Raw genomic sequence first — 19,114 nt, 5'->3', positions numbered from 1 at the left:
CAAAATCCTGGAGCTCCCTCCCTAATAGCACAGTGGATGGACCTACACCTTAAGGACTGTAGTGATTCAAGAAGGCAACTCACCACCACCTCTGAAGGGCCATTAGGGATGAGTAATAAATGTTGGCCTAACTCGCGACGCCCACATCCTGTAAATTAGTTTTAGAAAGTCTTCACAGAAGGGTGTTGAAATACAAATGGAACGGAAGTAAAGAGGTGGATTTAGGTATAAGACCTGTATACTCGCTTAAATAAAACCTAAGGGATAACACGAGTTCCTGCTTGCAGAGGTTATCAGCTTCCCATAGAAAAGCTGTACCTGTGGCAACAGATAAAACTCCCAAGGACTGTAGTTTGGCAAGGATGACTGTACCCATAAAGTGATATGATGTGATCATCATAGAGCACAGGATAATGGGAGGGAGTCTGGGGGCTAGAGCTCTGGCATATACTTAATCTAATAACTGTCTGAAAGCTTGTAAATAAGTAGAGATACCTATATGCCTGGCAATATTATAATACTATGTGTTTTGATTATGATTGGTAACTATACTCGTATGTAATCCTAATTATTAGTTGTGAATGGACGTGGATCGTTTTTGAACAAATGTATTCTTTTGATTGTTGCATGTTAGTTACTTGAGATAACATGCAAAGTATTATTGATAAATCCTTGCTGTGATCTGGGAGCTGGCAAGCCATCTAGTGGTAGCTTAGCTCCCCTGCCATAGCTTGCAATAAAATTTTAAACTGAAACTCAACTCTTGCGTTCGTCTGGTCAGTTGGGAAGTGAATGATTACCGGTGAAACTCCCACAACAGAGAAATAAAATAACTGTAAAAACTTTCAACAATTTTAAGCCTTTAAAAAACTGTGGTTCAGTGTGGAAGTGCTGAATGTTCAAATACTTAGTGAGCTGGCTGTAGTAGTTATTAAATGTCTGTGTTTTGCAGGCTAAAGCAGTTAAGGAATCCTGTGAAGTTAATGCTGTCTGTCAGCCCCTGCATGACATGGAAGAATGCTTTATCAAGGTAACAAACCTCTCAGCAGTTGCTAATTTTCAAAGAAAACATAGATCAGGAAAGTAAAATTAAAATCTTTCATTATAACAACATTGTTTCCACAATTTTCTTTCCTGACTTCCATATTTTTATATTCCTTCACTACATCATGAGTATGTAGACAGCTCCGCCATAATATTACTTGCTTTGCTCTACAGTAGTGTTTCTTCTGTCTGATTGCCCTTACTAAAATACTGTATTCTACTGCTGTAAGATTGGTCTGAGAAAGAGATGTTCCCTTGGAGCACTGGCATTGGAGCATTGGAATAGGACAGAACTGTACCTCTGGATATGATTTCATCCGAACAGTGCTGATGCTAAGGTCCTCGCAGAAAAGATAAATTGGATAGCCAAAATAACTTTAAACATAAAGGAGGGGAAGTGAAGTAACTGAATGAGGATGAAAATAAAATAGTCGAGTACAAAAACGATACTCTTTTTTTTTTTCCTAACTAATTTATGAGAAGTAATTAAAATGACCCTTGTGTTAAATAGGAGTGATGAAAAAGATAACATTTTAGATTGCCTAAGTAGCAATGTACAAAGCATCAGCAGAACATGTAACAAGTCAAAAAGTGAGCGGAAAATACCTTCAGCAGATATGAAGGGATTGAGAAGAGTTATCAAATAAAACTTTTTTACATGCACAGTGTAAGAAATAAAATAGATGATTTACAAGCACAATTCAGCTTAAAGTTGTGGAAATGCAGAAATCTGCAATGAGCATGACTGGGAGCAAAATATTCCATGCTATAGGGTATTTAGAAAGGATGGGTAAGTCAGGAAAAGAATTGTAGTATTAAGATTGATAAAATACACTTGCAGCAATAGAAAGGATTTTAATAAGGTTAATTGGCCGTGGAAACTCTGAAAAGGCTGTAGATGCTGTGTTCAGTGAAGTTAAGTTTTGTTGGCTAAAGGTTTAAAAGAAAATGGATCAAAGGCAGGTAAATAGAGTTGCGGTACAGATCAATCATTATTTTATTGAGCGTGCACCTGATGTTCAATGTGCTGTTTCTAAGATAGCTTATTAACTGTTCTGAAATTCAGATGTGTTGCATGTTTCCTACCTGTACAAATATAATAACAGTAGATTATGAGTACTGGCATTTCATTTGTAAACCATTTTCCTGTCTTTGATTTTCATTAGGAGTTGGATAAATATTCAGCCTACAAAGATATGCTCAACCTACGAAGGAAAGAGCTGCTTTACAAGAAATGGAATGACTATGTCTATGAACCACTACAATGGAAAGTCAAAGCAAAATTAGATCAGTCAATTGAAAGGCGACGTCCTTCAATTTTACAGTATTTGGATTACTGCACTAAAAAGGTATGATTTGACAACTTTAATTAATCAAGACCTATTTATATATGTATTGTTCAATCACAGAAATATTACCCTATCTTTTAATAGGAACCTGTGTTTTTGGAAGAATATAACCCAGATGACTTCAATCCATTTGTCCACCAACTGTGCAAACCTCATAGATTTAAGGTACAATTTTGTATGATTTTGCAGTAGTTGGTTCTTGTGCAATTATTGCACTACAATTTGTGACATATTGCTGGTACACGGGACCACAGCATACTGCTTTAGTCTATTCAAAATCTATTCCAGAATGTAGTCCATTAATTTAAATGACATGGCTCCTCCTTTATGCCAGAGCTCTAGCCCCCAGACTCCCTCCCATTATTTGGAAGACAACACTATTGACATTTGGGTGTACTAAAACTGCTTTTCAGTTATTCACAGGACTTTATTTCCCACTTTCTCTGTCTGTTAGCTTTGACAAAGGGTCATCGGACTTGAAACGTTAGCTCTTTTCTCTCACTACAGATGCTGCCAAACTTGCTGAGATTTTCCAGCGTTTTCTCTTTCGATACACAGGACTTTTTTCCATTTTCACAGTTACACATATTATGGACTTGGGATTATATTCCTGGATGTCCATAGATTTTGATATGCAGAATCAATTGGCTGTCATAATTTATTATATATTGAATATATATTCCAAATGCTATACCCAGGACGCGATCCACCGGCTGCACCGCATTCTAGCAAGAGCGCAATGAGGCTGGTGGATGCCAGGAGAGGCCTCTCTTGGGTGTCCCGGCAGCCTTCACACCTCACGTGAGGCGTTGGGAGTCAGAAGCACGGCCAAAAAGGGTGGGAACAAACAGCGCGTGCAGAGTTGGTTTTAAACCGACTTCGGCAAACTTACCCGGGGTCCACTGAACTACCCAGTGAGGCCGCAGCCGGGCGCCATTCAGCACTGGTCCCCACAAATGTGCACCTGGTGGAACTGCACTTGGGGGTCTCCCGGACTATTCGTGACCCCTGGGTGGTCAGGGATAGTGCAGTGTGGGCCCCTGGCCCTCCCCTGGAACGTGGCCACCATGGCACTGCCCCATTGGAACCTTGGCACTGCCACCCTGGCATGGCCAATATGCCTGAGTGGCACTGCCAAGGTGGCAGTGCAAGGGTGCCCATGCCAGGGTGACGCTGGCAGAGGCGCTGGGTGCCAGTGCAAGGGTATCTGGGAGCTAGGGTGGCACGGCCAAGGCTTAGGGGCCAAGTGGGGCCATGCCAATGAAAGGAGGCTGGAGAGGGGTTTGAAGGTGAGGAGTAAATGGCAGGTAAATGGGGGGGCCCTGGAAGGGGAAGCCCTAAAAGGGGGTGTTCCTGAAGAGGTAGGACCCCGGGAACCCCATAGCAGGATGTTCTTACTTGGGGTATGGGGTAGTACCCATGTGTGGGGGGTGACATTGCCCATGGGTGGGGGTGTGGGGAATCCACAAGCTCACTTTGAGATTGGGGCATCTTTTCAAAGTGGCTGCCCGATCTCTGCATTCAGCTCCCCGGTGCTGAAAAATACTCATAAATGTGGGCTAAACCAGTGAGAAACTCCTCAGGGCCCAAAACAGTGACTAGATGCGGGATGTTCCGTTCTGCCAGCCCTGTGTTTTGGCGCAGCACGCCCACCAGCAGCGGGATTCTCTGTTCCCGCAGCCTGCCAACGGGGTTTCCCATTGTGGCCACCCCACGCCGTTGGAAAAGCTGTGGGCGTGGGTGCACTGCCGGCAAAGCGGAGGATCCCGCCGACGGAGAATCCCGCTGTAAGTGTCGTTGGATCGTGGTGGCTGAAAAACCCATCACAAATGAACTTGAAAATGTTTCCGTTGAATCACACTCCCAATGTTTAAATTAAACATTTGTATTTTGAGAACTTCAAGGAAGGCAGGGGTTATATTATCCTGAATTGTTGAGCATAATGGATTTCAACAATATGTGCCAATTATGGCATTAGTTTGGGGCTTCAAATAAACTATTACTAGAAATTATTTTTCGATGTGTGCTTTTCCCTATTGAAATAAATGTTGAGGGTTCCTTTGCTGTTTAAAGAATCATAACTGGTTACACTACAGGAGATGTTTCAGCTTGTTCTGTCGGCTTTTTGCAAAGTAACTCTGCTAATCCCGTGATCCCACATTGTCCCTGTCTTCCTGCAAATGTTTTCTATTCAGATAATTATCCAGTCTCATTCTAAAAGCCACAATTGAATGTGCTCTTACCATACTTGTCAAGCTGTGCATTCCAGACTCCAGCCACATGCTCCGTTTATTAAAAAAAAGGTTTTTCCACGTTTTTATCTACTTTTTTCAGACTCCTCATGATCATGAACACTTCTACCAAAACTTCTCTCAACATTCTCTAAGGAGAATAGCTCCAGCTTCTCTAATCCATGTAAATTAAGTCCCTCATCCCTGGGACCATTTTCTTACTTTTTTACTGCACACTTTCTGAAGTATTCATATCCTTCCTATAGCATCGCGCCCAGAATTCAACACGATATTCCAGTTGAGACCAAACAGTATTCTATAAAAGATGACCATAACCTCCATGCTTTTGTATGGTCTTTGTTTATTTGGACCTTGTGCACTTTATTAACCTCTTTTTCTACTTGGCCTTCTACTTTCATTTGTCCATAAGGACCACAGGTGTCTCTGATCTTGCAACCCCTATAATTGGATCATTCAGTTTAATTTGCGTCTCCTTGTTCTTCCTACCAAAATGTGTAATTTCATTAAATTCTATCTGCCACGAGTCCAGCTGCCCTGTGAAATTCATCACACTGGTTCGACAGGTCCATGACAGAATCCTTACTTGTGCTGTGCATGACGGTGCGTATTCTGACCAATTCCCTGTCACTGATGGAGTTAAACAGGGCTCTGTGCTACGCCAACTCTATCCATGTTTTTCTCTACCAGGCTCTCTGACGCCTTCCATGATGGTGATCCTGACATCAAAGTCAGATAATGCATGGACAGGAAGCTGCTCAATTTGAGACTAGCCCAGGCAAAGGCCAAGGTTTCCAAGGACATCCTTGGGCAGCACAGTAGCATTGTGGATAGCACAATTGCTTCACAGCTCCAGGGTCCCAGGTTCGATTCCGGCTTGGGTCACTGTCTGTGCGGAGTCTGCACATCCTCCCCGTGTGTGCGTGGGTTTCCTCCGGGTGCTCCGGTTTCCTCCCACAGTCCAAAGATGTGCAGGTTAGGTGGATTGGCCATGATAAATTGCCCTTTGTGTCCAAAATTGCCCTTAGTGTTGGGTGGGGTTACTGGGTTATGGGGATAGGGTGGAGGTGTTGACCTTGGGTAGGGTGCTCTTTCCAAGAGCTGGTGCAGACTCGATGGGCCGAATGGCCTCCTCCTGCACTGTAAATTCTATGAATTCTATGAAATTAAAATTGATGTAGCACAGTAAGATTTTCAAATAAGGATATGGGGGTTTCTAATTGAATAATCTGCTAAGAGATAATTGCCCAGTAGTTATAGAGAAAAAACTATTTTGTCTCTCTGTATTTTGTATTTTTAAGTACCAAGGTTTGTTGAGTGTTATTTTCTTGTAATTCATTTTGATGGCATTTCTATAAGATGTATTCTTCCCGCAGACAAAGACTTCAACTATCAATGATCCTCTGCTGTTGCAGAGTAGAAACAAGACTGTCGAAGACAATGCAATATTACAATGTCAAAAAGGTTTGTGAAGTTAATTTAAAAATTGGATTTGAGTTCATTGGAATAGTTTTCCATGTGGAAAAAGCAGACTATTTAGTTGGTTTGTAGGGAAGAGCTTTATTTTACACTGTTTGGATAGTCTTGTGACTAAAGTATGCTTCAGTCTTCTTCGTGTACAAAGCTAGACAAATTTAATATTTTAACGTTGATTCCTTGGGTGGGATTCTCTGTTTCAGAGACTAAGTGCTGACGTCGGGACTGATTCGCAGGTATTCTAGGGTCCCGATGGCAGCGCCGACCCCAAAGCCATTCAGGACATATTAATGGGCCAGCACCGGCGCCACGTGGAACTAGTGCTATTCATGCCGGCGTATGATTCGCCAAGGTCGGGATTGGCACTCAAGTGCCTGACAAGCTGGAACTCCTCTCACACACACACATTCCAGCCAAGAAAATGCCACCCCGGAGGGCGACCACAAGATTCGCAGATGCAGAGCTGGAGACACTGCTGGATGCTGTGGAGAGGCGGTGGGCCATCCTGCTCCCTGGGTGGGAAGGAGACTACCACCTGCCAGTGTCAACTGGGCCTGGGTGCAAGTGGCAAAGGCTGTGAGCCGCCGCCAGGATCGGGCAGCAGTGCAGGAAGAAGCTGCACAATCTCCTCAGGGCAGCCAAGGTGAGTCACAATCAACATGGATCCCCTAGCATCTGCGCACCCGCCCCTCCCCAACTCCCTCCACTAGCTGGACCTGTAGGAAGTTAAAATCAGAGAAGAGAGTTAGGACATTGGTTTTTTTCGGAAAGTTGTTGACCAGATAAACCAGCTGTCCTGTACAGAAAAGGAAAATATAGGTGGTGGCACACTGTTCTAATCCCTAAGTATGTATTCCTGCAAGTCTGGCTCTTGTGCATAATCAACTCCTTTTGCCCCAATATTGACAGCTCTAAGCTTTGAAATCCTCTTTCTAAACCTTTCCACTGCCTTTCTCTACTTTAAGAATCTTCTTGAAAACCTACCTCTGATCACACTTTTGGGTACTTGTCCTAATATCCTCTCGTAGCTCTGCATTCATTTTTTTTTCTGGTTATGCTTCAAGGAAACTCTTTAAATATTTTTCTACATAAAGAATATAAGAAAAAAAATACAGGATAGACTTTATGCTCCCTCAATCCTGCTGTGTATTTCTACCTCAGCTCTGGTCCTTGTCCGCTCCTTTGATTACAAGTGACCATACATCTGTCTATTAACTTTAAATATACGCAGTGATGGAGCGGAGAAACAAGTGGATTTCCCAACTGGGAAAACACCCTCTGCTCTGTCACGCCTCTTCAGAATTTTACAGATATTTTTATATATTCGTGCATATATTTGAGTTAATGTTGATGGAGTGATGAGGGCTGAAAATCTGACTCTCTGTTCCTCTGTATATTTTGATCTATTTCATTCATTTCCCACATGTACCTAACTCCAGAGAGAGCCCATTTAGACTAGCACAAATGGCCAACAACTTGGCACTAAATTACAGTTGGTTAGGAAAAAGTATTTTGCATTGTCCAAGTATGAAGTCATCTTAGTGGAGATAAGGTTTAATTGCTGGAGAAAAATGAGAAACATAATTCACAAAGATATAGAAAAAGTGGAAGAGCCAGCTGGATACCTGCTATTAATTAGTTCAGCTTGGCTAATTTTGAGGAATTCTGGGACTTGTGCTAAAAAAGAATAAAACTCTTTCCTCACTTTGATCTCAGTTAAGTGGATATTGTAGTAAGGATTTCATTCCACAAAAAAATTGACTATTTTCAGAAATAATGTTAGCCTTGGAAAAAGAACACTTATTTGATATCCACCCTCTAAAAGAACGGCTGTGACTATTGCAATCTGGGTGATCTTCGGATACAAGTGCCAGACAATGATCATCTCAGACAAGATAAAACCATTCCATATCTGCTGGCCTTCAGGCACCACCATTACCACACTCTCCATCACGCACATCAAGGGAATCATCACTGAGGAGAAGCTTAACTAAACCCTTACTATCAACAATGTGGCTTCAGGAAAGAGCAATATGGACTTTATAATCTTTATTTGTGTCACAAGTAGGCATACATTAACATTGCAATGAAGTTACTGTGAAAATCCCTTTGTCACCACACTCCGGCGCCTGTTTGGGTACGCAGAAGGAATTCAGAATGTCCAGTTCACCTAATGCATGGTAGCACAGTGGTTAGCGATGTTGCTTCACAGCGCCAGGGTCCCAGGTTCGATTCCCGGCTTGGGTCACTGACTGTGTGGAGTCTGTACGTTCTCCCCGTGTCTGCGTGGGTCTCCTCCGGGTGCTCCGGTTTCCTCCCACAAGTCCTAAAAGACCAAATTCACAGAGGCTGGATGATGAATCTATGAAGTCGCCAACCATTGTAATGCAACCACCAGAAGAAGCAAAACAGCTAAAGAACATACAGTGCAGCATGCGGAACAACAACAAGATAAAGACACCACAATACATGAATGAGCAACAAACAGCATCAACAACTACAAAGGAAGATGAAGTAACTTCACGGGTTTAGCAGCCACTTAGAAGATCAGTAAGGCTAAGACGCAAACTCGAAAGACTGCATCTGTGACAGATTGTAAATACTTTAAAGATTTAGTTAAGCATATTATATCAAATTGTAAAAACGATCTAATCAATCTAAATAATTACATTTTCCAAAGGAAAGGGGATGTGATGAGATGCATAAAGCAGTTCTGCATATAATATTATACACCTCTGACCAGCAGGTGGCAGTGTAAGTTCACCATATGGCTCTGTGCCTCCAGGCAGTTGGGAGTAAATCGTGTTGGTGGATAGATTTATTTTGCAGTAGCTCTATAATAGTTAGTGTTAGTAGTTTGTTACTTATTTATTCCAGTTACTTTTACCCTGCAGTTGTTTCATAATAAATTGTTTAAACTAGATGTTCTGTAGTGCATCATTCATATCGGCCAGTCTACAGAACATGACAGAAAACAATGTCAAAATTAAAGTTGATTGAAAAAGAGAAAACTACAGAGAGATGAAAGGGGCCTTAGTCTGGACAATTGGAGGGAAAGATTTAAAAAAATTTTTTAAAGTGCCCAATTCTTTTATTATCCAATTAAAGGGCAATTTAGCGTGGCCAATCCACCTACTCTGCAGATCTTTGGGTTATGGGGGTGAGACCCACGCAGGCACGGGGAGAATGTGCAAACTCCACATGGACAGTGACCCCAGGCCGGCATCAAAAAACGAGGGAAAGATTGAGTAACAACATTTAAGTGTGATATTGATGCAGGACATTCTCGGAACATTCCTGGGGCTGTGTCTGAAATCATGGATGAACAGTCAGGACTAAAAATAAACATAAATATTACAAATGTTTGGACACATTATGTATTCAACAGTTAATTGAACATTTTATTCAGTGTCATTATTTTAATTACTGAACATTTAAATCTGCAATGCTGCCCAGGTAAAGTTTATTCATTAAAAGAAAGTGAAGAATTCCAAAAGTCACAGCTACCTCTGGCTCCATTGGGTCGCCAACATATTGACAGCATCACATGGCTCAGTGTTCCACTAGGCTATATTGAGAGTGAAGTCCGACAAAGAAGAAGGTAAGCAGTACTTTGCCGTATTCACTTTTAATTTCTTCCGTTATTTTTCAGAAGTCATGGACAGGATTGTCCCAACTTCAACGTGTCCACGAATACAGAGATTAAAACAATTACAATTAATTACATAGTGTGAAATTTTATTAGAATGGTGGATTGTAAACTAAGTCTCATTGAAGGAAAGTATTTCAAACACTTTATTTTAACAATCAACCTTATCCTTAAATTATACCCAGCACAATGATGCAATAAGTCAATTCTGATTTTGTAACTGTCGGTCTAAAATTTAACATTTGGTGTGTAGTTAATAAATTAGTGACTTTTATATTATTTGTATTCACAAGTTTCCACACTTTCTTACAAAAAGCATTTCAATAAGCATTTCAATAATGTCACAGTTACTGTTCAGGCATGTGCTTTGCAACTAAATATATATACTTGGGCACTTGAAGTAACAATGCAAGCTTCATGGAAGACTAGATGCAGAAATTAGTAAACAGTTTTACAACTGGTGGATTAATTGGCTAATTGCAGAATGCAATTATTAAATGTCTCGCAACTCAATTTGTGCTCAAAGTCAATCTTTAAAAAGATGTTTGGGCAAACTGTCAATCAACCAACAAACTCTTGTCACAAGGACTTTGCTGCTTACAGAGCAGCTGTCATGCGGCAATATCTTTTCAAGTAATTATCTGGTGAAGACCGCCTGGCACAAACTTACGAGTCGATGTTATAGAATCCACAGACAGCTGCTGCCAACATGACTATTCCTTGACTAGTCCATGAGTGTTCTGGCCAGCTTCCCATCTTTCATCCTCCATAGCCTTGAGCTGATCCAAAACTTCTGCTGGCCTGAAGTCTGGATTTCTCTTCTAAAATTAAATCGCAACTCAAAACATAGTCCAAAAACTCTAATTAAAGTAATTTGAACAGCTCAAGTCTTGGCCATGTAACAGGGTTGTTTTGCGTTGAGACATCCAGCAAACCATGTGCTTTCACGACCCTTGTTAAAACACAATGGGCTGTATTCTCCGCAGTCCTACACTGTAATCGTGGCTGGCGCCAGGTGGAGAATCCAGTTTGACGCCGTAATCGGGCCTGGCGCTGGTCCGCCTATTCTCCGGGCACTGAAAATCAGCATCGCCGTGTGCCGGGGGCCCATTGCCAGAGGCCCGGTCAGCAAACCTCTGCTCCCGACTGGCCGAATTCCCGACGGCGTGGAACTAACCACCTATTGCCGGTCGGGATGCTTGCGTGGCGGCTGCAGACTAAGTCCGCGGCCGTCCTGGTCGGGGCACAGGCGGATCGGAGACCTGGGGGGGGGGGGGGGGGGGGGGAGAGACATATAGGCGGCCGGGATTAAATGTGAATTGGTTGAGGCTCGGCTGCGTGGCCGATTTGGGGGTTTATTTTTTTTATCTGGCTCCGCATTCTGAGGCCGCCATGGAGCACGGTACGTCCACTGGAGGTCGCCGCTGTGCATATGCGCAGCCTCTGCTGCGAAATTCACTCTGGCTCCCTGCTAGCCCGCTGCAGGGCTATGAATTCATCTAGCTTTTTTCAAGGAATTTTGGTAGTAAAACTCCACCGTTTTACGCTGGCCTCGGGGCAGTTTCATTTTGGGAAAAGCAGCCCATTGTATTTTGAGCTGGTAACAACTTTGGAGATAAGAAGTCACAATACCTCTCCCTCTGTCCCAAGCTTGGCTACTTCAAACACCTAGTGTGCGACTTAACCACCGTGTTGCCCTGGCATGGATCTGGGCACGGTGGTTAAATAGTAGGAGGGGCCAAAATTGAAATCCGTGCCGGGGGAAATCAGTTTGCTATCTAACCTGCAGCCTCCTGATGGTGAGTTCCGGAACTCGCCTAAATATGGCGAGCATATCATTAACCCCAATTCACACCAACTTCCATCTCCTAGAGAGACTGAAGTCGAATGTAACGGCCTCCCGGGACTTACCTGCTTCCCAGCAAGAACTCACGCGGGTGCCGTTTAGTACTTTTTAAAATGTGAAGCTGGCACAATGGCAACTGAGGGGATCTGAGGAGTCATTTCCATTTTCGGGCATCCAACTTAAAGGCTCTGGAGTTGCTGCCAAGTGCTGGGGCCTGGGTAGCCGACCCCTCGGGGATTGGGGCTGGGTTGGGGGGGGGGGGGGGGCTGAAGCGTTCCAGGTTTGGGTCGCACTTGGGCTGGGGGTGGGAGGGTAGCTTTTGGTATGTGAGACCTTTAAGGCATCTCTGGGGGACATATGAATTCGGCTTGAATCAAGAAGATGCTGTGGAACCTTGTGCGCAACATTGTTCGAAATGGGCCATCTACTAACGCCGTTGGAGAAATGCTTTTGTAGATTGCTGACGCTTGTGTTGCTGGTGTGATGAGTGCTGCATGTAACTAGCACGCAACCACTGGTCAAGCACGCTGGAAGTCTAGGATGTTTAACTGCACCTTGAACGCCAGTGGAATATGTGGATGCCAGGATTTGGTTTCGGTGAGATTGGGCCGTATGGAGGGTCTGCACAGCTGCAGCTCATGGATGGAAATGGCACTGATACGTGAAACAACCAACAAGTAATGCATTGATGAACAGATCATTTCTATGACAAAGTTCTGGACATGATTTTTAAAAATCTATTTTGTCCGTTCTGTTGAGAAACCTGCGAGGGGTGAAATTGTGTGTTTGTTTTTTTGTGAAAATGTGCAGATATAGCTATTGGTACCAATATGGAATGGTGATGTTTCCTTATTGTTCAATGGTTAGTGTGATATGCGGAATGTTGTAGTTGATTTTTGAATCTTTATTAATATTGACCGTTTTTGCCAAATAAATATTACACTCATTCCTTTGGAAATATCTCAGACGATGATTATTGCATCGCATTCAATCAAACCTTGAAGACTGAACTCTAGAAGCGTCAGCACCATTGAGGCAGTAGCCAACAATCAAGCACTCGAGTTGGGCTTTCGCATTGGGGATATCCTTGCGACCAAAGGGTGGGGATATCCTTGCGACTAAAGGGCGAGTGTATGGGTCAGACAAAGGCACCTGAGCACGGTCTCCCTAATGTTCCCGGCTGGGGTCTAGGGGATCCTGGAGGGTGAGTGCAGAGTGAGATTCTCCAGCTCTGAGAGAAGGCAGGACATGCAAGGGAGTGGGAGGCTTGGGAATTTGAGAATCCTGGGGTGGAATCGCTAATTGATTGTTGGTCACTCACCTTCTCCAATTCCTTGCCGAGACCAGAATGGCTGGTGTTGTCGATCCTTTGTGATGCTAATAGCAGCCTAGGCGGCAGAAGCCGGAGAAGGCAGCAGCATCGACGCAGGCTGGTAGTGTGTAGCCACCTAAGATGGACACTGGGCTAACAAAATGGAGAACTGCTAAAACTGTAGGGAGAAAACAGTCTTAGCCAGGACAAGCAGTCTGCAAAGGCTAATTAGCATTCTGCACGTAGCGAAACTAGTTTATGGCCAGGTGGAAGATCTCAACCAAAGGTGCAAATAGCAAAACGCTTTGCATAGTAATGAGGCAATCCAGATCTGGGCACACACAATAGCAACATTTGGGTTTGAATGGATACTTTGAGTGGACGCCCAGACGAAACGGCACCAGAAGTATCCATCACAAAAGACCCTAGAGACCGCCCCACCCATCGAGAAGAGACCCTCAGATTGGGGGATTTGTAAGATATCGATTGGGAAATGGCCCAATCGATACATGGCAGGTAAAGGCCCTCCCCGAAAAGGCACGGACATTGGGGGCCTATAAAGGTAGACCCCGCACATGGTTATGTCTGTTTTTGTGCTCCGGCTTGGACTGCTGCTTTGACTCCGGCCCAGATCTGCTGTTGTATCCTGACTCCGACTCCAGCCGTTGATCCTGTCTCCCATCACCAGCCGTTGAGCACCAGCCATCGTTCAGTAAGTGCCAAAACGACGCTCGCTACGTGAACCCGGCATTACTTATACAGTATTCGACTATTAGTGAACAGAAGGTGCAGCCCAGAAAGGAACAAAGGCCTTGTCCCCTGACCTTGCTGGTTCCTACTTAGATAAGTATTTAGTCGTTTAATAGTAGTAATAAGTATTAGTCTTTAGCGTATGCATGCGTATTTATTATATTTGTATAATAAATATTAATCGTTTGAACTTACTAATCAGTGTATAATTTTATTACTTTGAACCTGACCTTGAAATACTTGAGGTGTCTAAATACGGCACCTGGCGACTCCGAGCTGAAAACACACACACAGAGCTGTAGCAGTGTTAAGCACACGGCCTTTAAACGGAGGCGTGTTAATACACTCCAATAAACGCGTAATACACTCAAGTAAAACGTGCAACAAGTGGCACCCCATGTGCAGGGAGCCGCCACACACCCTGAAGACACAGCTGCCTATCATGCCGAGGAGGAACCAGAGGGGGACACCATCGACTGCCCAAGATGTACAGGTGCCGTTGGTCATTCGAGTAGATGACGGACACCATGTGCCACAAGAGACTCCGTCTCAACAAAGTGTGGCACCTGTGTCGCACCGTTGCGGACATGGCACCTCGTGGAAGAGGAGGATACCCGCTCCAGGTGGTCGTCAAGGACACTGAGGCCCTGAGCTTTTCCGCCACCAATCTGTTCCGGGCCTCAAGCAAGGACTTATGCAGCATTTTCCAACCTAAAGCCCATAAGTGTATCCGTGAGGTCATTAATTCCCTGTATGCCTGGGCAGAAGACTATATGAACTTTGAGCTGGACTAAGCCCATTAAGATGCCCGGGCTGCAGGATTCTCTGCCTTCGCCAAGGTGCCCCATGTCCAGCGGGTAATTGATGTCACACAGAGCACCTTGCCCACACCGGGGCATCAGGGAATGTCCTTCATTAAATGGAAGGGGTTCCACTCCCTGAATGTTCAACTCGTGTGGCCTTGTGTGAGGAGGAGTGGAGGGGTTGCTGGAGGACAACCCTGGGGAGGGGTTGGAGGATGGAAAAGGGTGGCGGCAAGGGTCTGGCGTGTCTGGAGGACCATGCTCACCTGCTTCTCATAAGATGAGGCTTTGTCTGTCAGCTCACTTCCCCCTTCCCTCACCTTCCCCATTCTGCCACTAGTCCCATTCCCAGTGTTCCACCCTCAAAAAGTCTGTGTAACATCACTCCAATGTGATGGGCCTGTGTCAGCACTGTCAGTGCGTCAATATACAAGGCAGGAGACTGATGATCACACTTGAGGAAAGCTCTGGTGATCCTCTGTTTCTGCCAAAGTGTCTGACTCCTGTCTTTCTGCTGCAGCACGCTCACACCCACCCTCTGAATTGAGGTTTTTGATCTTGGACCACTGTGTCGGCAGGGAGGGGGTGGGGGGAGAGAGCAGGTAGGCTCGGTGTGATTATCGTGACAGAGGCTTCAGATGTAGTGAGAGTAATATGTTTTAATAGTGAACATTTGACATTTTGCAGCACGGTAGCATTGTGGATAGCACAACTGCTTCACAGCTCCAGGGTCCCAGGTTCGATTCCGGCTTGGGTCACTGTCTGTGCGGAGTCTGCACATCCTCCCCGTGTGTGCGTGGGTTTCCTCCAGGTGCTCCGGTTTCCTCCCACAGTCCAAAGATGTGCAGGTTAGGTGGATTGGTCATGCTAAATTGCCCTTAGTGTCCAAAATTGCCCTTAGTGTTGGGTGGGGTTACTGGGTTATGGGGATAGGGTGGAGGTGTTGACCTCGGGTAGGGTGATTTTTCCAAGAGCCGGTGCAGACTCGATGGGCCGAGTGGCCTCCTTCTGGACTGTAAATTCTATGATTTCCGTTGCCCCTAGCTACACATAGTACCCCCCACCCCCCAGTGCCCATTCAATGCTCCTCAATCTTCTTTACCTTACACGGTCTGCTCTTATGTCTCGGTGTGACCCCAGGATGAACATCAGAGGTGGAGACAGCTTGCTGCATTCCATATCCTGCGACCTTTGATGCCGTTGGTGGACGCCTTCTAGAGGGCCTGGGGCCAGAGGGCCCCAGTTGACTTACTGGTGTCACTGGCGTCGGTGTGCCACCCTATTCTGCCTGATGCTCTTGAGATGCACCGATGTCAGGAGAGGGGGATTTGGGAGAATCGGAGACTACCATCACCTCCTTGGTGGCCCTGAGTTTGCCTCCAATGCTTCTTCCTGACGTTGCCCGTGGGGGCCATGGGGGACTCCATGGGACAGAGAGGCAACTGGAGTAAGGTCCAGAGGCCTCTGCATTATCTGGCTCCGGTGGTCCTGGCGCCTTCCCATTGTCTGCACAATGGTGTCGATGCCCTTAGCGATGCTCCTCTGTGACTGCTATGCAGTGGCTCGGCACTCTCCACCTGTGTATAGGACATGTCCCGCAGCGACAGAATATAATGTTGAGGCCCTTAGCCATGGACGTCACAGACTGAGCCATGCCTTGGACACCACCGCTCAAGGCACTGACCTTGTGCTTCAGGCTTTCCACTGCAGTCACCATCCTAGCAGTGTTGGCCTTGATGCCACCCACTGTTGGCATCAGCTCCTGTGCCTGTAACCTTTGGGACTCCTCCAATTGGCTTTGCATCCGCTGGAGTGTTGCTGACATGCTCTCCTGAATCTCACAGCCGTATCCTAGCATCTGCATAAGCTCTGGTATAACCTTGTCCAGAGGCTTGGCCTCTGACTGGGACTTAGCTGAATCCAGGGATTCAGCAGACCTCCAAATGTTGACTCCCTTGTCGGATGTTCCTGCCTCCACCTGATGTGCATCAGCAACTATGTGGTGCTTCCCAGAAGCTTGTCCATTACTGTCACCGACCAAGAGGTGTCTCTGCACTGGTGGAAGGTGTGGGTGAAAGCTGTATGCCTCAATGGTGGTCTCCTCGGAGCGCTCCTCCAAGGTGTTCTCTTGGGTGGCAGGGATGGGGATGGCTCTGGATGGTCTGGCCGGATGGAGATCCTGCCAGAGAATGAACATGTGGTCAGTGAGAGGGAAGGTTCTGACAAGAAATTCTCACTTGAGACAGCTCATCTGGGTGATGGGGCAGTGGATCCTCGCCTCCTTGACACAAGCCAACCTCGCTGTTGGTGAATGTTCTCTCGGACAACCCCGCGACCTCCAAGGCCCGTTCCTTAAAGGGGATGAGGACTCTGGGGTGTAATTCTTCGGAAACAGGCGTGGCGGGCAACTCTGGTGCGAAGGACTGGCGTGAACCACTCCTGCATCAGGCCGCCCCGAATCCACCGCACCTTCAGGAGGTAGACCGGCGCCGGAGTGGTTTGCGCCGTGCCAGTCGGCGCGGAAGGGCTTGGCGCCACGCCAACCGGCACCAATGGGCCTCCACCGGCCGGTGCGAGTTGGTGCATGCATGGGAATGCCAGCATGTGCTGGCGTCATCCCAGCGCATGCGCAGAGGAGGTTCACCTCTGCGCCGGCCATCTGGCATGGAAGAATACAGTGCACCCATGGCACAAGCCCACCCGCGGATCGGTGGGCTCCGATCGCGGGCCAGGCCACCATGGGGGCACTCACCCGGGGCCAGGTCCCCCCCCCCCCCCCCCCCCCCCCCACAAACCACCAAATCCCCGCGCTGGAGAATTCGGCAGCCGGCGGGGGTGGGATTCACGCCACCCCCTGGAGATTCTCCGATCCGGCGGGGGGTCGGAGAATCCTGTCCCTGATCTCTGGCACTCCGTCCCTTTCACGCTTATTATGGGCCAACTTATCCTGCAGGGGCAAAGAGAGGGCATGGTGAGCCGCGCTTGATGGATCAGGAGGGTCTATGGCAAATTGCATGTGTGGGCACCGCAACTGGACATGTAAGGATTCTGACGGGCTACTGAGGAACCGTTGGTCTTCTTCCTGCATTGAACTGCGATCATCCTTGTCATGCGGCCCACATTGATAGCTGCTGCCACTGACTTGTGTCGTGGTTCCCCAGGACGACAATTTGTTTGTACCTATTCAAATATTAAAACACAGAGAGTCTGAGGAGCGATCTTCCAAGCAGTGAACTTTATTTCCCTTAGCATGAGAGAAACAAAGCTGAGATTGTCCGGAGCAATCTAAAAAGCTTCAGGGCTTACCGCCTTTTATATACATTTTAACTCCATGATTCAAATTCTTATCTTAATTTACAGCCCTCTTATCTTGCTTTCCTTACTTTGGCCACCACTGTTTATAGTGAGCCTCTATCTGTCTCAGTCAAGACTGGTCGTTTCTCTCTCTGCTCCGTCAACCATGGTAGCCATAAGTCAGTCCTTATCTCGTCTCTGTAAACTTTCCTGCTTGTGTCGTGGTTTTTGCTGACCAAGGCCGAATGTATACAAAAACAGACTCCTTTATAGCCCTTATTTATGGGCAACCATTTTAGTTAAGCCCTGAGCTGTTCATTGTTCTTCCAAGTGACTGTTTGTATTTTAAATGCTATTTCTCTGGGTCTGCTGCTTTAATCATATTAACTATACTTGATTACATTAGCTATACTTGATTACCTTAGCTATACTTGATTACATTAGGTCACACAAAGTTACCCTGGGTTACACACTCATCTCAATACTCACCTAAATCTACTTTATCATTTCACTAAAACCTATGATTCTAAACTTGGTACCTAACTCATACAATATCCAGTACAAATTCCCTTACATGTCCCCCCTTTGAGGCTATTCCCTAGCCTCACACAAGTTACCAAGCTCAAATAATCCCCTTACTGGATCCCATTTACAATTTATTTTAAACACTTTTTGCAGGCAATGTGGAGGAGCCGAATACTTTGGTCAGGGAACAACGCCCCTAATTCTTCTTTATCATAATTCATCTATCCAGATTCGAATTCTCGGGTCGCTCCCCCAGATTGCTTGCTCCTAACAGCCATCAGCCAAAAACCTTCCCACCCTTGTCAAGGGAAGGAAAAAAGACTGATTCCTGTGTACAGACTAAGTTCTCCAAGTCTTTTGCGAATTTCAGTCAGGTGCTGTTGTTGGTACAAAGCAATCGTCCATTATTATAGTCCTTTCACAGAGTGACGAGTTTCCATCTCGACCAGGGTCATGGTGAATCCGCTCATCGGAGGCAGCTCAAGGTTTTCCCTTTCCTCCGTTTTTCCTCGCGAACGTGAGCTGCTTGTCACCATCATCTGCCGTGTTGCAACTCTGGTAAGGAAGGATCTCAGGGCGGGTAAAAAACAACAAAATATGAGTCCTAGAACGGTTATGATTGTGATTGCTACAGCTCCAGCTTTGGCGAACCATGCCCCCCATCTTCCAAACATCCTATCCAACCAATTCCATGCTTCATGCCCAAACCCAGCATTTTCTTTCACTTCTGCCCTAAGATTCTTCAACTTATTCATGGCCCGTGTAAATGACCCCTCTGGATCAGTGTTGTTAGGGATAAATGTGCAACACTGATCTC

General features: G+C 45.8%; 1 protein-coding gene across 3 annotated transcripts in view; it reads left to right on the top strand.

Annotated features, from left to right (window-relative positions):
* fam228a (family with sequence similarity 228 member A) overlaps window positions 1-19,114 on the top strand; it is a 43,180-nt gene that overhangs the window by 10,894 nt on the left and 13,172 nt on the right. For 2 of the 3 annotated variants that reach the window (XM_038799901.1, XM_038799902.1), the window contains exons 3-7: window positions 953-1,030; window positions 2,211-2,393; window positions 2,478-2,558; window positions 6,019-6,106; window positions 9,575-9,719. In XM_038799901.1, coding sequence (XP_038655829.1) covers window positions 953-1,030; window positions 2,211-2,393; window positions 2,478-2,558; window positions 6,019-6,106; window positions 9,575-9,719 — 575 coding nt within the window. Of the gene's footprint in view, window positions 1-952; window positions 1,031-2,210; window positions 2,394-2,477; window positions 2,559-6,018; window positions 6,107-6,321; window positions 6,762-9,574; window positions 9,720-19,114 lie in introns of those variants that run through there. The other variant, XR_005460976.1, reaches the window with a different exon arrangement.

The sequence above is a fragment of the Scyliorhinus canicula genome, chromosome 6, assembly GCF_902713615.1.
Source record: "Scyliorhinus canicula chromosome 6, sScyCan1.1, whole genome shotgun sequence".
Taxonomy (NCBI): Eukaryota; Metazoa; Chordata; class Chondrichthyes; order Carcharhiniformes; family Scyliorhinidae; genus Scyliorhinus; species Scyliorhinus canicula.
Note: the sequence above shows the minus strand (reverse complement) of the source record. Positions and strands in the feature narration are given on the sequence as shown.